Source organism: Chinchilla lanigera, unplaced genomic scaffold (assembly GCF_000276665.1).
Source record: "Chinchilla lanigera isolate Chin_1 unplaced genomic scaffold, ChiLan1.0 scaffold00042, whole genome shotgun sequence".
Taxonomy (NCBI): domain Eukaryota; kingdom Metazoa; phylum Chordata; class Mammalia; order Rodentia; family Chinchillidae; genus Chinchilla; species Chinchilla lanigera.
The window spans coordinates 5,658,404-5,678,754 of NW_004955443.1; the positions used below are offsets into that span (position 1 = coordinate 5,658,404).

General features: G+C 35.1%; 1 protein-coding gene across 1 annotated transcript in view; it reads right to left on the bottom strand.

The window, feature by feature from the left end:
* Slc30a9 (solute carrier family 30 (zinc transporter), member 9) overlaps positions 1 to 20,351 on the bottom strand; it is a 74,817-nt gene that overhangs the window by 17,032 nt on the left and 37,434 nt on the right. The window contains exons 8-14 of the mRNA XM_005391923.2: positions 17,419 to 17,486; positions 16,143 to 16,245; positions 7,618 to 7,673; positions 5,522 to 5,657; positions 2,759 to 2,798; positions 1,844 to 1,915; positions 1,314 to 1,421 (exon numbers count right to left, since the gene is read on the bottom strand). Of these exons, the coding sequence (XP_005391980.1) occupies positions 1,314 to 1,421; positions 1,844 to 1,915; positions 2,759 to 2,798; positions 5,522 to 5,657; positions 7,618 to 7,673; positions 16,143 to 16,245; positions 17,419 to 17,486 (583 nt within the window). The remainder of the gene's footprint in view (positions 1 to 1,313; positions 1,422 to 1,843; positions 1,916 to 2,758; positions 2,799 to 5,521; positions 5,658 to 7,617; positions 7,674 to 16,142; positions 16,246 to 17,418; positions 17,487 to 20,351) is intronic.

The following is a 20,351-nucleotide window of genomic DNA, read 5'->3' on the forward strand; positions in this document are numbered from 1 at the left end:
CACTGTTAAGTGTTTCACCAAGTCCTCCAGGTGATTCTGCTTTTAAAATGTGCCTTAGGTTGTTGGGGCTTACTGTATTCTCAGAAACAATGACAAAGACTGATATACTATCTATGAGGGTACAGGTAATATTTATACTACAGACATTTATATATCACATTTTAAATCTGTAAGTTTTGTACATATCGCTTTTATGATAAATCTTTTTATTTCAAAAATGAAATGTCATTAATACTATATAAACTATTTTAATGCTTGATAAAATATTTATTTTGCTAAAAATCTCAATTTATATGTTAATTTAATTAATGTATAATCAAAATATAACACTAAGTCAGATATGGTGGCACATGCCTATAGTCTCAGCACTGTGGGGGCTGAGGCAAGAGGATCACAAACTCCAGCTCAGCCTAGGTAACAGCAACTTAGCAAGATCTTGTCTCATAAACATTTTTAAAAGGCTGGAGACATGGATTAGGTTGAAGGCCTTATGTTCAAAACCAGTACTATAAAAACAAAAAACAAAAAATACTACTAAAAAGTAAACTCATTTATCTCTATTATCTGATCCACCTGTGAAGCATTATCCATTACTAGGTTTGCAATTCAGAATTAAAAACCCCTCTTTAGCGAGCCAAATTAAAAGAAGACTTGTGTCCAAAAAGTCTATAGAAAAACAATCACAGCATTCTACACTGGAGAATGCTGCACTAGTCTTAAAATGGACATACAAGATGAGAAAGAACAATTTGTAGTTCAAACTATCTAAAGAAACATTGCAGAACTGTGGAAGTTTATTATCTGAAATTATTTTAAATATGCAAAATCAAATGGAGAATGGAAGCATAATAATTCCAAAACAAAATTTAAGTCATAGCTAGGAAGTTTAGAGTGTTATAGAAATCTCCTACCAATACCTTTACTTACTTCTAATGGAGAGAAATTTCTTTTCCTTTTTGTGGGTTTTGTTATTGTTTTTGTTTTTTGAGATAGGGCCTTGCCATGTGTTCCAGGCTAGCCTTGAACTCACTATATAGCCCAGGCTGGCCTCAAAATGTGGCGATCCTCTTGCCTCAGCCTCCCAAGTGCTAGAATTACAGGCATATGCTACCATGTCCAGCACTAATGTAGAGAAATTTCTAATTCAAGAGAAAATCTAATGTTTTTACTAAGCAAATATTTCACACAAATAAATGATTACTATGGAATACTTAATAATCTGTTGGTTTAAAATTATTCAATGATATAAGAACAAAATTCCTATATATTAGAGAATTATGTAACATAATAAATCACCTTTAAGAAAAATTTACCTGTTAGAGAAGTAAGGCCCATGCAAGTAGCCGCTATTGTCACTCCCAAGACTGCTGCAGTATCCTCCAATAATATAACATTGGTACTAGGATCACGACTTTCCATTACTTAATCATGAGGGAGAAGGAGAAAAAAAAAATCTGAAATGTTAACTTGACACCATTACAGGATATTTTCGTAATTATCCAATTAAAACTAAACTAGAAATTTAAACAAAAATGTAGGACAGATCACAATTTTTAAAACCCTATTCAAGATAAACATAGTTTCTTAGCTTAAATGTCAAATTACTTTTTCAAATTCTATAATCATACACAGAAATACAGTAGTTCGCTTAGTCAAATCCAAATAGAAAGTATCCACATGCTCATAGCACTTTTAAAAAGTGCTATGTTCTTCATAAAAGACACACAGGGAAGATACTAAGATACATATTTTGCATCCCTCTATTAAGAATACAGCAACAGTATGAAGTTATTTTAAATAAATAAAAGAAGAGAAATTAATCTGGCTTCTACTAGAAACATACCATACTTATAAAATGACATTCCTTTGGCCCGAGCACTCCTACGAAGTTCATTTATGGCAACAAGAAGCGTTGCTGAAAGAAAAGTATTCATATCAGCAAGAAAGAAATTTCATACTCCCGAACTATAAGATGGGATCTCCAACGATAAACACATAATACTTTAATGCCGTGTTAGAAATAAGGAAAAGTTCTAGTCATTATTAAGACTCCAATTAATCATAATAAAATGAATATCCTATTTCCAAACCATAGCCATTAAATAAAATTATACTAATAACAATCTTAATTTATTGAACAACTACTATTTGGAAGGCATCATACTCAGCACAATCACTTTTGATCCTCTCAACCTTTTGAGGTTGTGCTATCACTATTATACAGTCTATCAAAAAGGAAGGGCATGGAAACATATACAATTATGATCTGCCAATTAAAATCATATTAATTTTAGAAATAGGTGAAGGCTGTATGACTCCTAGGACATGACAATGTTTCAGGGTAAATATACTATGTGTACAGCAAAAAATTAGGCAGTTTTGTTTGATACTGTCATAACAGTGTCAAAGCTATATATTTCAGAAATTCTCAAGTAGTCTTATGGCAAAACAAGACAGCCTCCACTCTTCATGAATACTACTAAAACCTGATTTTTAAAAACTCAATATAGTTGTTTTTATTATACTCCATTTCCAATGTACTGAGCATTATATGACAGTCAGAATAAAACACCTTTCTCCTCCTTCATCTATTACAGGACAACCACAGTACGTTACACAAAAACTTTCTTCCTAAAAGTAGACAAAGCTTATATTCCTATCACAGTTTCATTCATCAAATGAACTTAGTAAAACTATAATAATCAACTGCTGAATATCCCTAAATTGAGAAGAAAGCGTACTTTGAGATAATACATACCTCCTTCAGACACCAATGATCCTGCTAAAATACAATATGCCTAGAAAATAAATTAAAATACAGAATAATTTAAGTATTTCACTGAAGAATAATTATCCATGTATAAAATTTATAATATCCAAAAACAGAAACAATTCAAATCCAAGCTATAGGATAAGGACCTTGATGGGAAACAGTTCAAAAGAAGACAATGAGATATGAGCACAACTGTTTGAAATCTGGGTTAAGGACACCAGATGCAATAAAGCTCCGTACCCACCCCCAAGTAATTTCTCGATTTTGTCTGATTCTCAGTAAGAAGAGAATCCTGCTTCAAAGTGGTAAGTGGTCATAAGCAGTAAGCAATTACTTCTTTTGGCATCACCACTTCCTTCTAGTCACAGGACACTCTTCAATTAAAGATAGTAAAAGAAATTTCAGTCCAAGATAAATAAAAGTTAACTTAGTGACACAAATTCATTAAAAATTTTAATGAAATTCAAACCAAACATCTGTACAATTTTCAACACACATTTATGAAAATCTAGGTTTTCTTGAAACAAGTTTGAAAATATGAAACCCAATGTAACACTCAAGATTCTGTTCTAGAAAGTGAGGTCTCCAGGTTAAGTGATGTGACCGAGTGCACAGAGTAAGACTAAAGAAAGAACCGGAATGCAGGCTTCCCAGTTTTGGCTCCAGGCTCTTTCCACTGAATCTTACTACCGACCTGAAATTAATTACTGCTAATATAATTAAAACAGAAGCTAAACTTCCCAATAACTCTCCACATCCTTCCACTTCATGCCTGATTTAAGACACACTTACTATCCAACAAAAGCAGAAAGCACAGATTAGAGCCAAGGATTCTAAAACAAATACCCGAAAAACATAAACTGGCTTATGGTGTGCTGAATCCATTATTTATTTATCAAAGGGCCATAATGTAACAGAACCTTATTCCAATACCCAGAGACACAAAAGCTATTAAAACTACACACAACTGAAAATTTAATCTCTAACTTCAGATACTGCTCTGTTTCTTTAAAGATTCTTTACAAATTAGATGATTGCTAGGGCAGTGAGGTACTGCATCTACAAAGTAGACAAACTCTTTAAAATGGAGGAAATATGGGTTTACTCATTTCAGTTATATGAAATATATTATGGTAAGAAACTGACCGATACAAATTGTAGGAAATTAATCAATAGCAAACGTATATAAGCCTACTTTAATAGCCCTGTACTCATATTGTTTGTATAACATAGTAGTACGTTAAAACACGACTTGATTCAGCCAGGCATTGTGGCACATGACTGTAATCCCAGCCCTCAGGAGGCTAAGGCAGGAGGACTGTGGTGAGTTCAAGACCAACCTCAGTTACATAGTGAGTTCCAAGGTCAGCCTGAACTGTATAGCAAGACCCTGTTTTGTTGACCCCAAATAGACAACAAAATAGGTTTCAGTTACTCCCACATTCCCCATGAGGTGACAGAGCACACATTCAGGCTTTGCACAGGTGGTGGCCCCAGACTGGGCTTCTACCCACTGCACTGCACACTGCATGCAAACCATTTTAGAAGAGCTAGAAGTAAGGAGGTCAAAACGGGGCAACGTCAAGTATGTACAGAACTACACCATGAGTTGCACAAGCTGAGGGGGAGTGCTGTAGGACGAGTTTACGCTTGTCAAGGGAGCTAGTCAGACTGGCCAAGGAGTGTAATCTCCAAGAAAGGGCCAAAGAAGGAAAAGACCACTTTAAACATCTACAAGGCCAGAGGAGAAACCAATACAAAATGAGAATGCTATGCTAGTACTTTCTGGCCCCCGTGCCAGTGCTGGACGCTGTGTTAGGATAGAAGAGAAGGACAGAAGCTTCAGGCAGGGCAACACAGAAGGTGACCCTCCTTTCCTCTCCCCATTTCCACCAGGCTTCCAACATGAAGGAGGCTTCAGATCACAAAGCAAATGCTTTAAATTTAAATGGAGTTCCAATTTACAAATAGTAATTGGACAACTACAACAAGCAACTGGATACTGTGTTTTCATTACTGACTATTCTTGGAACTAAACTAAATAGGGGACTTTTTATTCAGCAGTATCTAAAGAACTTAACAGAACTTCCCAGGAATTTAACCAAAGAGGTGGGCTTAATAATAATACCTGCAGATCTTCCTGGTCAATATCACCAAACATATGGATTCAGAGATTATGTCCAGTCATGTTCTAAAAACTACAACTACAGATACATAACCTGATAGTATACAATCAAAGTCTGTCACTCTTGTTCAATTCGTTTTTTGGTTGAAATTAAAAAATGACTCCCCTCACCAAAATCTCATGTGTCAACAGGTAGGACTTTTGGAAAATGACTGGTTCATCAGGGAACTGATATCATTAATGGATTAACCCACTGATGAGTTTAAAGTTGAACAGGCCGTAAGAGATGGGGCCCAGTTGGAGACAGTAGTCACTCGGGGTATGCCTTTGAAAGGTATATCCTTCTCCCGCCCCTTCCCCTCTTTCTGACCCTTTCCCTCTCTTTGCTTAATGCTGCCTTCTGCTTTCCTTGTTAGGTCTATCTTGAGACCAGTTGACCATTTACTGAAACCATGAATGAAAATAAACCTTTCCTCTTTTAAGCTTTGTATGTCAGGAATATTGTCCCAGAAATAAAAAGATGACTAACACAATACTCTTCTGAGAAAGGCATTCTATGGTGCTCAATCACTATGTCATACTACTTCCAAACTGAGGGAAAGTGTGAAAAAAAAAAGAATTACCCATAGGAGGGATTCCATTGGCTCAGGATGAAGCAATCCCATAATTCCATGGTACCAAGAAAGTCCTGCACCCATCATAAAAATACCAACACCGCTAATTAGTGAAGAAATATAGCGCATATTTGAAAATCCATACCTAAAAAATTAAAAAATTATAATTTGCAAAAATAAAAATAGTTTCCTTTCAAAGTATGGCTTAATAGGTCTATGAAAAGCAAATATTATTTAATTCATGTATTTTCTAATCTCTTTTCCATATACCCTAAAAAGATACTTTATTATTACATTCCATATACACTAGTAAAATTTCTCTTTTTAAAAATACATTCAAGTGTTTAATACATATAACATTTAAGTTTCCTTGTACTATAGCTTCTAATTGAATATTTTGGTTCTGTCAGATAGCCAAACTATGACTTATCATACCTATAACTTGATGCTTAATACTCAGCAGTGTAGCACATATAATTTATTGCTGGTTCTACATAGTTTAGCACCTAGCAACTGTAAACTATTACTAGAACCGAGAGCTTCAGTTTTCTGGCTGCTTTCCTGGCTAATTTTTAAAAAATCTCTATTTTTCCAAGCATCTCTGGTGAAATGTACATAAATTTTTATAATTTAAGTACCAATACAATATTACTAAGCAAGTCAAAAAAATATGACATACTGTAAGAGAAAAATATTACACATTCATAAAAGTAATTCTTGGGAAATTTACTCCCAAATGTTACTGCACCTGTCTGGCACAGATGCAAATTCAAATAAGAATGCTCAATCAAAATTGCTCTTCAAATTTTTTTGCACAGATGTAATCTCAGCATAGAGAATTCCCAATTTATATATATGACAATGTTTTATCAGTATGATTTAGAAAATTTTACTTTCTGCTAAAGTTTACCTAAATTAATATGATACATATTTAAAGTAAATGCAGATCGAATTATATGTCATTACTTTCATTTTACATGTTTTCAAGAAATTTGCAGGTTATTAAAGAATTTTATCATGTAGATCTGCACTGTCCAATATGCTAAGTCATCAGCCACATGTATCCATTTAAATTAATGAAAACTAAATCTAGTTTAAAATTTAGCCACAGTAGCCACGTTTCCATTGCTCAACAGCCACAGGTAGCCAGTGACTATAAAATATTTTCATTATTGAAGAAAATTCTATTGGGCATCACTAAAGTAGATTATTGAAAATACCTTAAGAAAAAAATCTTTACAACCTAAAATTTAAAAATTTCACCCTCTGATTTAAAATCTTTAGTAGATAAAACTGATTAGGAAAACCACTTTTTCCTTAGAATAGTAAAACACTAATGATCCACAATTATCAGACTAGAGAAGTAGATGTTTCCTATAATATTAGCTTACTGATAATTACAGGACACTCAAAATATATTTATATTTATTTATAGCAGGAGGCCCTTGCTATCAAGTAAAGAAACAGATGAACACATTAACAGAAGTAAAAATGTATCATTTTGCTTAAGATTGATCAAATTCTACTAATGAGGTTTGTTAAACTAATATTGCATGTAAATTCAAACATTTTAGATGGCTGTTAGTAGAAGCTATAGGAAAAACTATCAAATAATTAACTTGATTCAAAATTATATATTCCAAAAAGTATATTTACTTTACAAATACATATTTTGAAATTAAATAGGATATTATTTCTAAATCACAATAAAAAGACTTAAAGTATACATTTAATAAAAGTTATCACCAAAATTTTAGCTTTGATAATCCATTAGTCTAAATCTGAAACACGTTTCCGTGAACCAAAATAAAAACTCTAAGACCAAATATGTGCTTTATTATTAATTATCCAGTATGGATAAAACAAGATCTCTATGCTGTGTGACAAAGCATAAAAGTAACTTAAACTCCATTTTCAAATTATACCTTGAATTTACTTTGACACAGCGATGAGTCCTGCATTTTAGATACTACAGTGAAAAAAAATGACCAAATCTTTCACAAACTGCAGATATATAAATTGCAGGAGATTTCTGAAATTCAGTTGCTTTTATTTCAATGACTTGTTGCTAAAACAAACAAAAACAAAGGCAATAATATCCTTACGGATGAGTAGGATCTGGTGTTTGAACAGATTTACTGATGCCCACTGCTAGTAAACCCTATGGAGAAGAAGGAAAAAGTTATCATTAGTAACATGAAGAGTACAATACGATTAAGCCCATTTGGAGCGTGCAAGCTAATAATAACAAATGCTTAACAATATATGTCCAATGGCCCAGAAATTCTCATTTCCAGTACTTAGAAAAATAAAGATGAACTCAAAGGGGTTCAAAACAACACTGTTTATATAAAACTGAAAAACCAAGGGACTATACATACAATAAGAACAACTTCCATTTTGTAATTTTTGCAAACTGTAATGTGAAGGTCTGAAAGAACACATTTAACTGTGTTTATAACTGAAGAAAGAAGTTTGATTACAGTGGTCTGTGTCATCTGATGTTTTACAAGAGTAACTTGTATAGCTGTACAAACTAAAAAATTTAAACAGTATAATTGTGTGGATGGATATATTTCTAATAAAACTGCAAAACCATCGGCAGGAAGTACACATATCAATGTATCAAGTACAGTGATTATGTGTGAAGTGAAGGGAAGTGAAGAAAGAAGAACTTGTCATAACTAAGATTTTATCGCTTAGTTGGGGACGCAGTTCAGTGGTGTAATGCTTGTCTAGCATGTGTAAGGACCTGGGAGTGACTGCCAGCACACTCCTGTCCTCTCAAAAAGATTGTATTTCTTTAAAAAAACTAACAAATATGGTAAATAGCTAACATGTATAATCCTAGTTGTCAAATTCCCACACCTTCCCTTTCCTTTTTTCCTCACTTGCCTTTATCTTTCCTTTAATTTCTAAAGCTTATAACCTTTGCTACAGTTATCCACTATAACCTCTCAATATTAGTATACCTGCTTCTAGTAAATCCTTTCCATTTGTTTGATGTGAACTTAGAAATCTATTTAAAAAACTAGTAAGAATACAGATTCTGACTAATTCCCTATGTGACTTTATTTTCCTTTTATTTATCATGATACCACATAATCACACAGGTAAAACTTCTAGATATTCAGCACTAAATACGTAGAATATTATAAGATTTTGTTTTTGTATTGGACTCCAAAGGAAAGGGGGTAAACTACCTAAAACACAGATGATGACTTTTAAGTAAATTAAACTAAAAGAACAAGAGTAAATAAAAAGATACATGTCCTTCTCTTAAACATATACGCTAAAAGTCATTAATTCATATTCTGTGTATATATGTGAATATGTATTATGTATATGTCCACAGTATTTATGAAATACTGAATGAGTATTCAATTACTTCTAAAATCCTTAATATTCAGGTTTGATGTGTAACAAAGTCTGGGAAAGCATCAATTATTTTATAAATTGAATATGTATCACATTTATTGATTCTTATAAAAATCAGACATCACTGCTCATTCATTTTGTTCTCCCTCATGTTTGATATGCATCCTGCCAGACCCTTTCTTGCAGTTGTAACAGGGACACACGCGCGCGCGCGCGCACACACACACCCACACACACACACACACACACACACAGAGGTTAATGCATATTTAACCTATCCAACACCTATTTGGTTTGCAAAGTAGTGAGCATTTACTATATAATGGCTAAGAAGCGTTATTCATGCTCCCTGCTCCCCGATCAAACCTTCCCTTTCCTGGCATTCCTTTTGTACCACATGATCACACAGCTGCTTACATACTTCCTTACCATCTTACCAGTTGTTTTATGTGTGTAGGACCAGCTTACAAGACACTGAAAGGACTGTGTCTTCACTCACGCAATACACTGCAAACCCAGGTGCATGATAAATTCATTTGAGTCAGTATTAAACATTGTTATAGATTGTGAGAAATAGTTTTCAGAATCACACAACTACAATTTCCATCTACTTCATGAGGCCCAGGTAAAATCACCAGCAAAGCCTTGTTTAAAACTCTGAGACAGCCAGGCATGGTGGCTCAGGCCTGTAATCCCAGCACTCGGGAGGCTGAGGCAGGAGGCCTGGGCTACAAAGTGAGCTCCAGGCCAGCCTGAACTGCATAGCGAGACCCTGTCTCAAAAAGACAAAAAAAAAAAAAAAGCAGAAAACACTCTGAGACATACTCTTCACTCAAGAGTTCTCAAAGCAGCTGAGTGTGGTGACACATGCTTGTAATTCCAGTACCCTGCAAGGCTAAGGCAAGAGGACAGCAAGTCTGGACCCAGCCTGGACAACTTAGCAAGACACTGACTTAAAATAAAACATAAAAATAAGAAGAATCAAGATGTTATATACATGTATCCACTCCCTCAGATGAATGCAAACTTCATGTACTGCAAACATGTAACAGTAAAATAAAATTTAAAAAGTTACAGGGTTGGGGATAAGTTCTGGGTTCAATCCCCAGTACAACAAAAACAAGTTCTCAAAGTATCTGACACCAGTCTTGAGCTTTTATTTACCTTTAATATTGCGTTAAATTCTTTACAAAAAGTCATTTGTTTTTCTGTTATAAAATTAACAGAAAAACTGTAAAGAAATTTAAGCAATACAGAAAAGTGGATGGATCAAGAATCAAGAGTAATCTCATCTTACTGAAAAGATTTTGCACATCAAAAGAAATCACCAACAGGATAAAAAGAAAACTCACAAATTGGGAAAAAATTTTAGCCAACTGTCCATCAGACAAAGGACTTTCATCTAGAACATAAATAATTAAAAAAAAAAATCAGGCCTCCCAAATTCAAAGACCTAACCCAAAAACAGGGCATCTGAGAGGAATATCCACTTCTCAGATGAAGAAATACAAATGGTGCATAAATACATGAAAAAATGTTCAACATCACTGGTCATTCGAGAGATGCAAATTAAAACAACACTGAGATTCCCACTTCAGAAATCAACCAATAACAAATGCTGGAGGGGCTGTGGAGAAAAAGGAGCCCTTCTCCATTGCTGGTGGGAGTGCAGACTAGTGAAACCATTGTGGAAATTAATATGCAGATACCTCACAAAACTAGGATTAGAGGTCCCACTTAATTCAGCTATTCCCCTTCTGGGTATGTTTCCAGAAAAACTGAAAACATCATACCACAGTGATATAAGTGCACCCATGTTTACAGCAGTGCAATTTGTCATAGCTAAATCTTGGAAACAACCCAATGCCCATCAATGGAGGAATCGATAAAAAAGATGTGGTATTTTTATACAATGGAGTATTACTCAGCTATAAAAATAGATAAACTTGAGGCTTTTATAGGTAAACGGATGCAACTAGAGACCATACTCATAAATGAAATAAATCAGATCCACATGTGTAAACATCGTGCTGTCTCCCTAGTGTAAGAACCTGGAAGAGTAAATAAAACCCAAAAGGTACAATAGATATTGTGAAAGGGAAAGAAACTGCTCAAAACAAAGGAACAACTGGGATGATGGAAAAGAGAAAAGAAAGAAAGAAGGGAAAAATATATATATGTATGTGTATACAAAGATAGCTGGGATAATTGCACTGCTGATTGGTTTACTGAAAGGAACCGTTAATACTTAAATTTTTTTTTGACCAATTTTGCCTGCTTCTATCTGATAATCTGAACAACTAATTTTAAGACAACAATATGCAATATAACAACCATTGTTGAATTCCTACCATCTTGTCTAGTGAAGTTCTGTTATCATTTCTAATGGTTTTTTTATTACTTTTTATTCTCTCCAATTGTTTGATCAATCTTGCATTCTTACATCTGGTAATCTTGAGTAACTGTTGAAGCTAACAATACGTAATATAACAACCATTGTTAATTCGTATCATCTTGTTTTGAAATCGTGTATCATTTTTATTGTTTTTGTCTTGTTATTATTTGTTTTCTCTTTGAAATAAAAAATTTTAAAAAAGAATCTAGAGTATATTCAGACTGTCTGTACACAGTTTTATTTTTTTTTTTACATGTATACAGTTTTTAATGCTTTCTGTGCCAGATTTCAGAGAGGTGGTATGTGTGCTTAAACATATGATCACAATTCACATAATGTCCTTCTGCACTTTCTGGGAATTTTCTAACACATAGACAGAGGAGCAGACACAGCAGCTCAAAAAACCTGATAGGCCATTTCAATAAACTCAACTCATTCATCATGGAACCTCAACAATTAAAATATATGACCAAATCTGTTTTATCCAAGCAAGCTCTAGTCCTTGATACGTACTTTGAAGTAAATTCCAAGCATTCTAACATTTTATCTTTTAATCTTAAAAAAATGAAGCCTTTCAGAAAACAAAGCCACAGAATTATTTTCATGCTACTAAAAACATTAAACCTATTATTAATACCAAATCAGTAATGGACATTTCCACACAGAAAAATTTTATTTGAGGTAAAATTCACATATAATGAAATGCACCAATTCTGAATATACAGCTTCGTTGGTTTTTGTTGTTGTCACTTTGCAGCACTGGGAGTTGAACTCGGATCTTCCCATTGAGCTATATCCCCTCACCCTTTTTTAAATTTTGAGACGGGTCTCACTAAATTGGTAAGTTGCCCAGGCTAGACTTCAATTTGTGATTCTTCTGCTTCAGCCTCTCAGAGTGCAGGTATTACAGGCATATGCTATCGTACCTGGCACCAAACACACAGACCCTTGAGTTATACAAATGCATGCATCTCACGACATATTTCTATCAAGACAGAAGCTTTACACCACCCCAAAAAGTTCCTTTGTGCCTTTTTTCAATCCCTTATCATAAGCAACCATTTCTATGATTTTCTTTAAATCAAAGATTAAAGTTTTCTTTGTGAAGATGTATAGAGTTTTCTTGTGGTTTTAATATATGTTTCCTCCTGAAAACTAATAGTTTCAGCATTTCTTCATGTGCTGACTGGTCACCATTCATGTATGTTTACTCATGAAATTCCTGTTAAAATCTTTTACCTCAAAAAAAAAAAAAAGCTGAGTTGTAATGTAGAATTGTAATAAAAATTGTAGAAGGATTTTACTTTGTATACCAATTGTCAGATATATGCCTTTTGATTATTATCTTCTTGTCTATGGATGTCTCTTTCTTAAGGGTGTTTTTTGTTTATTTTTTTCTGAGACAGGGTCTAACTAATTCGCTAAGTTGCCCAGGCTGGGTGCAAACTTTTAATTCTTCTGCCTCAGCTTCCCACAGTGAAAGGTATTTTTTAATAAGCAAAAGTTTCAAGTTTTGTTTCCTTTTTTCTTTTCTTTTCTTTTTTGAGACAGGGTCTCACTATGTAATTCAGACTGGCCCTGAATTCACGAGGTAGTCCAGGCTGGCCTTGAACTCCTGGCGATCCTCCTGCTCAGTCGAGTGCTGGGATTACAGAAATGCATCACCATGCCCAGCTATAAAAGCTTCAAATTTTGATGAAGTTTAATTTGCAAACTTTTTATGGTGTTTTTGTTTCTTATTCATGAAATCTGTGCCTATCCAAAGATCTAAAAAGTATATTCCTAGATTTTCATTTAGAATCTTTATAGTTTTATTTTTCACATTTGGATCTATAAGCCACCACAAATTTGTATATAGTAGAGGTGGGGATTAAGCCCCTCAATTTTTCCATATGAATATCTAATTTTTCTAGCAGTGCTTATTAAAAAAAAGTAAGACTGTTTGCCCCAATGGACTGCTTTGTTACCTCTGTCAAAAGGAAACCATGTAGGGGCTGGGGATTTAGCTCAGCGGCAAAAGCGCCTGCCTGGCAAGCGCAAGGTCGAGAGTTCGGTTCCCGGTACCGGAGAAAAAAAAAAAAAAAAAAAAAAAGGAAACCATGTAAACAGAGCTTTGATAACTCCTCTATTCTGTTCCATTTGTCTTTATCAATTCTTACACCTCATAGCCTAATATAAATTTATATTAAACTGAGGGTTTGGATTTTGTCTTCTTTAAAGAATACAGAGCTTTGTTCTGGCAAGTAAATTACTCAACTTGATCCTTTGGAGCTTCAAGGTCTATTAGGAAAGTTCTAGAATAGTCTTCATGCTAAGATAATTTAGCTGTACTACTAAGGTAACCTTCTGTTGACCTGAGTATCAGTGAAGACTCTTTTATCGCAGCTGGTCAGAATTTCAATGTGCTCCAGCTCTGTGTGAGCTCTAAGAATCCCTCAGCTTATTCCTCCCTGGTAGTTATCTGCCTAAACTAATGTTCAAGTCTTGCACATGTGTAATTTAACATTCAGCAAAGACTCAACTCAAGAAAATCCCTACACAGACTTCTAGGTTTTTATCTCTGTAGCTTCCTCTATGGAATGCTGCTTGGTAATTTTTAGCCACTTTCAGACTCTCTAAACTGTGATTTTTGTCTTTTCAACCCAACAAGACTGCTAATTTCCATCTGGCTCCACTATTTCAAATGTGTTTCCAAGCAAAAGGTCAGAGATCACAGAAATCAAATATGTCATTTCCCATCTCTCAGGGATCATGCCCTTATGCTGCTGTTGTTCAGTGTTTGAAGTTATTTCATAGTCTATTTAGATTATTTCAGTTGTTTACACAGCCAAAGACTAAATTTAGTCCATCATGACTGAAAGAATTAGAACCTGACTTTTTACCCAATTTATCATGGTTATTATTCCAATTCATGGCTCTGTACCACATCCTTTTAAATGCATGAATAGTATTTCAGAGAATGGAAACTTAAACGTCATCTTCGATGTTTTAAATAACACTGTTTAAATTAGTACGCTTATACCTTTCCTTGGCCATATGTACAAAGACTTCTGCATCTCAATTTTCCTGTCTTTGGATAACCTTTGAGAAAGCAGACATTATGTTTATGTGTCTCTCCTCATTCTTTCTCCTCCTACTTCAGATACCATGACTGGCTGCTAAAATGTTACAGAGATAAATATTGTTGAGTATAAAAATTAAATTCAAGGTAAATATTCTTAGTACTAATGGCAAATGCTTATCTTCTTACTTTTACAAAAGGTTTTAATCCATTAGACAAAAGACTTAGATGAATTCTCAGGTTTAATTTTTAATTAATATTATTCTCCTTGTTCCTTACCATTTTATTACTTTCAACGTTGTCTTAAATTTTTTTATTTAAATTTTTTGGGGGGTGCTGAGGATTTAGCTCAGCGGCACAGCGCCTGCCTGGCAAGCATGAGGTTGTGAGTTTGATTCCTGGTACCGGAAAAAAACAAAACCAAAAAAAAAAAAAAAAAAAAATTTTTTTTTGGCAGTCCTAGAAATCAAGGACAGGACCCTTCCACATGCTAGTCAAGCATTCTACCACTGAGCTACAGACCTAGACCTAAATATCCCTATAATGTGTATTCTCCCAAATCTGTTTCAACATAACTGAGGTATAAGTAAATAATGAAAAGCTATTCTCTTAATATATGCTATACTTTTTAAAAATATACAATGTATTCTTTTATAAGGCTTGGGTTGCTAGTATTTACAATTTGGACTAAAGGTAGTTTAAGATATATTTTAATTTTGAAAAAAATTTTCTTCATTTGCAAACTCAAGGAAAGTAATTCAATTAATCTCACATGGAAGTGTTTTAAACAATCACATCATTTTCTATCTTCATTTTTTTTAAAAAAACCTTGAATTTTCAACTCAATTTAAGTATCTTGTCTAAAAAGTTTATAACTAAATACTTAGCAACTGGTAAGCTTATACTTCATATTCCATTATTGTAAGCTCTTAAGAATAACAACCTGCTTTAAAATACTATGATCCCTACTGTTATTGGGGGATTAATTCCAGAAGCCCTCAAGAACATTAAAATCCTTGGATGCTCTAGTCTCTTATGTAAAGCAGTGCAGTATCTGCATAATTTACAAATATTCTTTCATATTTTAAAACACCTCTATATTCCTTATCATGGCTAATACAATGTAAATGTTATATATATGTAACTGGTAAGCTGTATTGTTAAGGAACAATAACAAGGGAAGTCTATACACATCCAGTAGAGACACAAACTTTTTTCTGAGAATCTTCAATCCAAAATTGATGAAACCTGAGGATACTGAACTCATAGATCTAAAACTCCCAGATATAGAAGGCCAACCGTATCCATTACTCAAAAGTAAAACAACTTACATGTTCCTTACATTTTCTTCCATAAGCCACACTCATTTAGTTTTTTTGTTGTTTCAAGATAGGATCTTGCTATGTAGTCTAGGCTGGCCTTGAACTTGGCTACAAACTCAGTTCTTCAGCTTTCCAAGTACTGGGATTACACACATGTAACATCACACCCAGTTTTCTTTCACTTTTTAAATAAACCAACTTTTAGACTAAAGCCTAAAATAATTACTTTAAAATTATTATTATTATTTATTGGGGGGGTACCAGGAATCGAACTCAGGACCTTGCACTTGCCAGGCAGGTGTTGTGCCACTGACCTATATATCCCTGGCCCTAAAATTAATTTTTTTTTTTTTTTGGTTTTTCTCTGGCACCGGGAACTGAACTCACGACCTTGCGCTTGCCAGGCAGGCGCTTTTGCCGCTGAGCTAAATCCCCAGCCCCTAAAATTAATTTTAAAAAGCTATAACTTCTCACCTGATTGCAGGTATCAGACAATGAGTGTATAGCTTCTGAGAACATACTTGCTGAACCCGTATAAATCCATGCAAGAAATTTAAAGAAGCAGTTTAAACCATTGCTGTGAAAGAAAAAACAATCATTTAGCATATGTTTGGACTAAAATTTTCCAACAAAAACTTATTTAACTGATTTTACATACTGCTCGATCCTATTAAAGGCAAATTAAGAAGAACTTAATACTGTTCAGGTAACAGGAGTACAAATTAGGAAAGTATAGATTATAATGTCTCATGAGTGAGAAAAGAGGGTGTTCTACATTTAGATAAGATGATCTAAAAGGAAAATCTAAAACTGAAGTAGGCAAAAAAAGATCTTGTCCTGTCCAGGACAGGAGTGTCAAAGGCAGACTTCAGCGCAGGTTCGTTTGCTTAACTAGGCAGATGCCAGAGCTGAAAGCAAACCTAGACCAAACAGGTACACTGTCTTACCCAAAGACTAAAATAAATGTGGTTAGCTCAGAGAAAGCTGGACAGTACTGACCAGCATGACAGATCTCAGGTGGTATGCTGGTCACTTGCCGTGTTACAGTATAGCTCTTACCCAATATTAACACCCCTTCTATGGATAAGGAAATTATCCCCTTGCAGCTACCCTTTTCTCTCCCTACTGCAGTAATTCCTTAAAAAGTCATCTCGTATTCTCAATTTTCTTCACTTTGTACTAACTCTTCTATCCAGCAAACAACACCTTCTGCCTTCAATACCCTATTAGACTACTTATCACTACCACCAACCATCCCTTCTTATTACATTCTTCAAAACATTGCCAGGCATGGTGGCATAAGCCTATAATTCCACACATACTGGGAGACTGAGTCAGGGGATGGTAACCTTAAGCTTAGACAGGAATTTAGCCAGACCCTGTCTTGAACTAAAAATGGGGCGTGCCTCAGTGCAAAGGCCCTGGGTTCAATCCAGTACCATCTCCCTTAGCATGTGAGAGGGCCTGCGTTCAAGTCTGGAGTTTTACCACTCCAGTGAAAATGAGAGGATTTTCATTAGCAACTTCAATATTAACTACATCAAGAATAGAGTACAAGGATAAATGCTTGTATTCACTTGGACTCTTCCTATCACGTTATTGACAGTAATACACTTCCCAACTGCCTCCTAAAACAACATAAACCTGCAATTCTGTAGCTAGCTACCATGCAGTAAATTTACATATTCAAGGCTATACACATTAAAAAGCATATATTTCTATTTTTTAAAGTTTATTTTTTAATACATACATGCAAATGGCAACCATTACCACTTTTCCTGGTCCCTTGAAGAAAACTGATGCTGTTCTGGAACGTGGCTGCAAAAATGAAACAAACAAAAAAATAAATAAATTATCCCAGAGACTCACTATAATAAGCGCCTCTGGCATGCCAGGAAATTTCTCCTCTATCAAAACCTCTGAACAATTAGGTTTACGTATTAATTCCTTTTCTCTAAAAAGTTCTTTAAAAAGCAAAGAGGTTAAAATTGCAAATGAATTTGAGTACTTCTCCAGAACCTTGTTTAATTTGTTTCCTTGTAATTCACATCCTGCAGACTTCAAGAAACAATTGCAGTTGTCTACACAGAAACTGATAATAAACTAATACAAATATATTGACCTGAAATCCATATATGCTAAAAATTTTCCATTTCTTGAGCAACTCCTTGCTTTTCAAAAAGCAACAGCCAAAGCCAACAAATTTATTACTTGAATTTAACATCGACAGAAAACCTTAAGTGAAAGTATCATGTTTAACTGCAAAACAGACCAAAATAAAGGGAACAAAACCAGTACAGAAATACTCAGAGGAAATATTTTCCTGAGCTAAATTATCTTTTGCTATTCCTTGAATATATTCTATTTTTCCTCTCCTGAAATGCTATCAACTTCTAGCACAACCTAAGTTTTAACCATTCTCTTCCATGTCTAAGGGTTACCTCTTGCTTCCTTCTTTCCTTCCTTCCTTCCTTCCTTCCTTCCTTCCTTCCTTCCTTCCTTCCTTCCTTCTCTTTCTTTCCTCTTGTCTTTTTGAGACAGGGTTTCGTTATGCAGTTCAGGCTGGCCTTGAACTCACTTTGTAGCCCAGGCTGGCCTCAAACTCAGCGATCCTCCTGCCTCAGCCTCCCGAGTGCTGGGATTACAGGCATGTGCCACCATGCCTGGCAGGTGTTACTTTTCTACATAAAGCCTTCTCCTACACAGAAATAAATACTCTGCTACAAATTATTACATTTTACATCTCTATTATTTTTCTATTCTGTCATATCATTTATTCAGGAAATGTTTATTCTGCAAATACTATATTCCTGGCGTAGTTCTAGATGTTCGGGTATGAAAGTGAGTAAGATGGAGCCCTTGCCTTCACAGATCTCATGTTCTAGTCTAATAGGACAAAAAAAATCCATAAACAAATGCCTAACGTCAGATAGTGATGAATATAATAAAGAAAACAAAAGAGCAGAGTATGAGAGAAAAATCGGGGTTAGTGGTAGGGATGGGGAGAGTTATTTCAGCTACTGTAGTCAGGGAAAGAGATTCAGTGGGACCCAGACAATCATGAAACGATCTAGAAGAAAAATATTTGAGGCAGAATATGGAGCAAGTTCAAAGACTGCGATAGAAATAAGCTTGGTTTTTTAAAGGGCAAAAAGGCTGGTGTGGTTAAAGTAGTGAACAAGGAAAATGACAGGAGTTGAACCCAGGCAGATAGGCAGGGGCTATATTCTACAAGATCTTGCAGATTACAGAAAAAAGTTTAAATGTTATTCTAATGGCAAAAAAGAAGCCACTGGACAATTTTAAGAGACTTGACATAATCTTATTTGTTTAAAAAAGATATACTTTATGACATCAAGAAAAAGCAAAAGGTGATGAGATTAATTAGGATATTCCACATAAGAGACGATAAAGACTTGGTTCTTGCTAAGTTAACACAGCTTCCTCAACTTTGCTCTCGTAGGTAGGCCATGAGAGGTCTGGAACAGCAGTAACGGACCTCAATGAAAGTAGGGTGTTGTGGCTTGCTTATCTATTTGCCCCTACAAAGCCTCATGCAGTCATAGGTGGGGCTTTTTCAGAGGTGACTAGATGCAGAGTGTGTGCAGGATTCATGGTGCAATGCTAGGATTAAGGGTAGGGCTACTAAATCAGTACACTGATTCGTTTGGCATCCCCCGAATCCCAGTAGCCTGGATAAGGGAGAGAAAGAGGCTTGTCTTTTTCCCTCTCTTGTTGCTTTGCTACAGTCTGCCCACCATGAACTGTACTCCTCTACAAAGCCACCCTAACTTGGAGCCAGCCGATTATGGACTGAAACTGCTACAAGGATTCAGCTAAATAAACCCCTCCTCCCTTACCTTGTAGGGGTTGGGTATTTTGTCTCAGCAATGAGAGAAAAGTAACTAAGACACAGGGGCCTCACAGACAAATTTAACTTAAATTTCAATTCTGTAATAGGCAACTTGGCCTGATATTGCAAAGAAAGCTGAGATGAGATTACACTTCACACCTCAGAAGAGCAAAACAGATTCTTTTTGGCTTTTTTTTGTACTTCAATAGTGATTTACAGCCAGTTCTGCAATTTAGGGTTTTAAAGAATACGTCATTAATTCCCTATGGACAACGGAGCAAAAAGTGAATCATTAGCTTTAAAGGTCACATTTTGAAAAGTTGCATGAAGACAAGTGCCCCAGCTCTCTACTGAAGTGCCTTCAAGGCTAAGAGAAGGAATTATGCAGGACCAAATCTTTTCTACATGGCTTCAACTTGCAGTTAGATTTGTAAGCTACAAACTCTCATCAGAATCTGTATTTCTGACTTTCACTCTTCATTGACAATACAGAGCATGTATGTTTTATTTTAATGAGAATATCCTTTGGTTGAGTAAAGTAGGGAACCGTAAACAATGAATACAAGCCAGAGTGATGCACACACTCATAACCCCAGCAACTCAAGACACTGACTAGGGTGAATCACGAATTTGAGGCCAGCATGGGCAATTTAGGAAGACCCTGTCACAAAATATAGTCTGGGGATACAGCTCAGTGGTAGAGCGCCAGACCCTGTTACAAAACATAAAGTCTGGGGATACAGCTCAGTGGTAGAGCACCTGCCTAATGTGTGAGGACCTGGTTTGATCCTCAGTATCATCAGCAGGGGCTGGTGTGTGTGTGTGTGTGT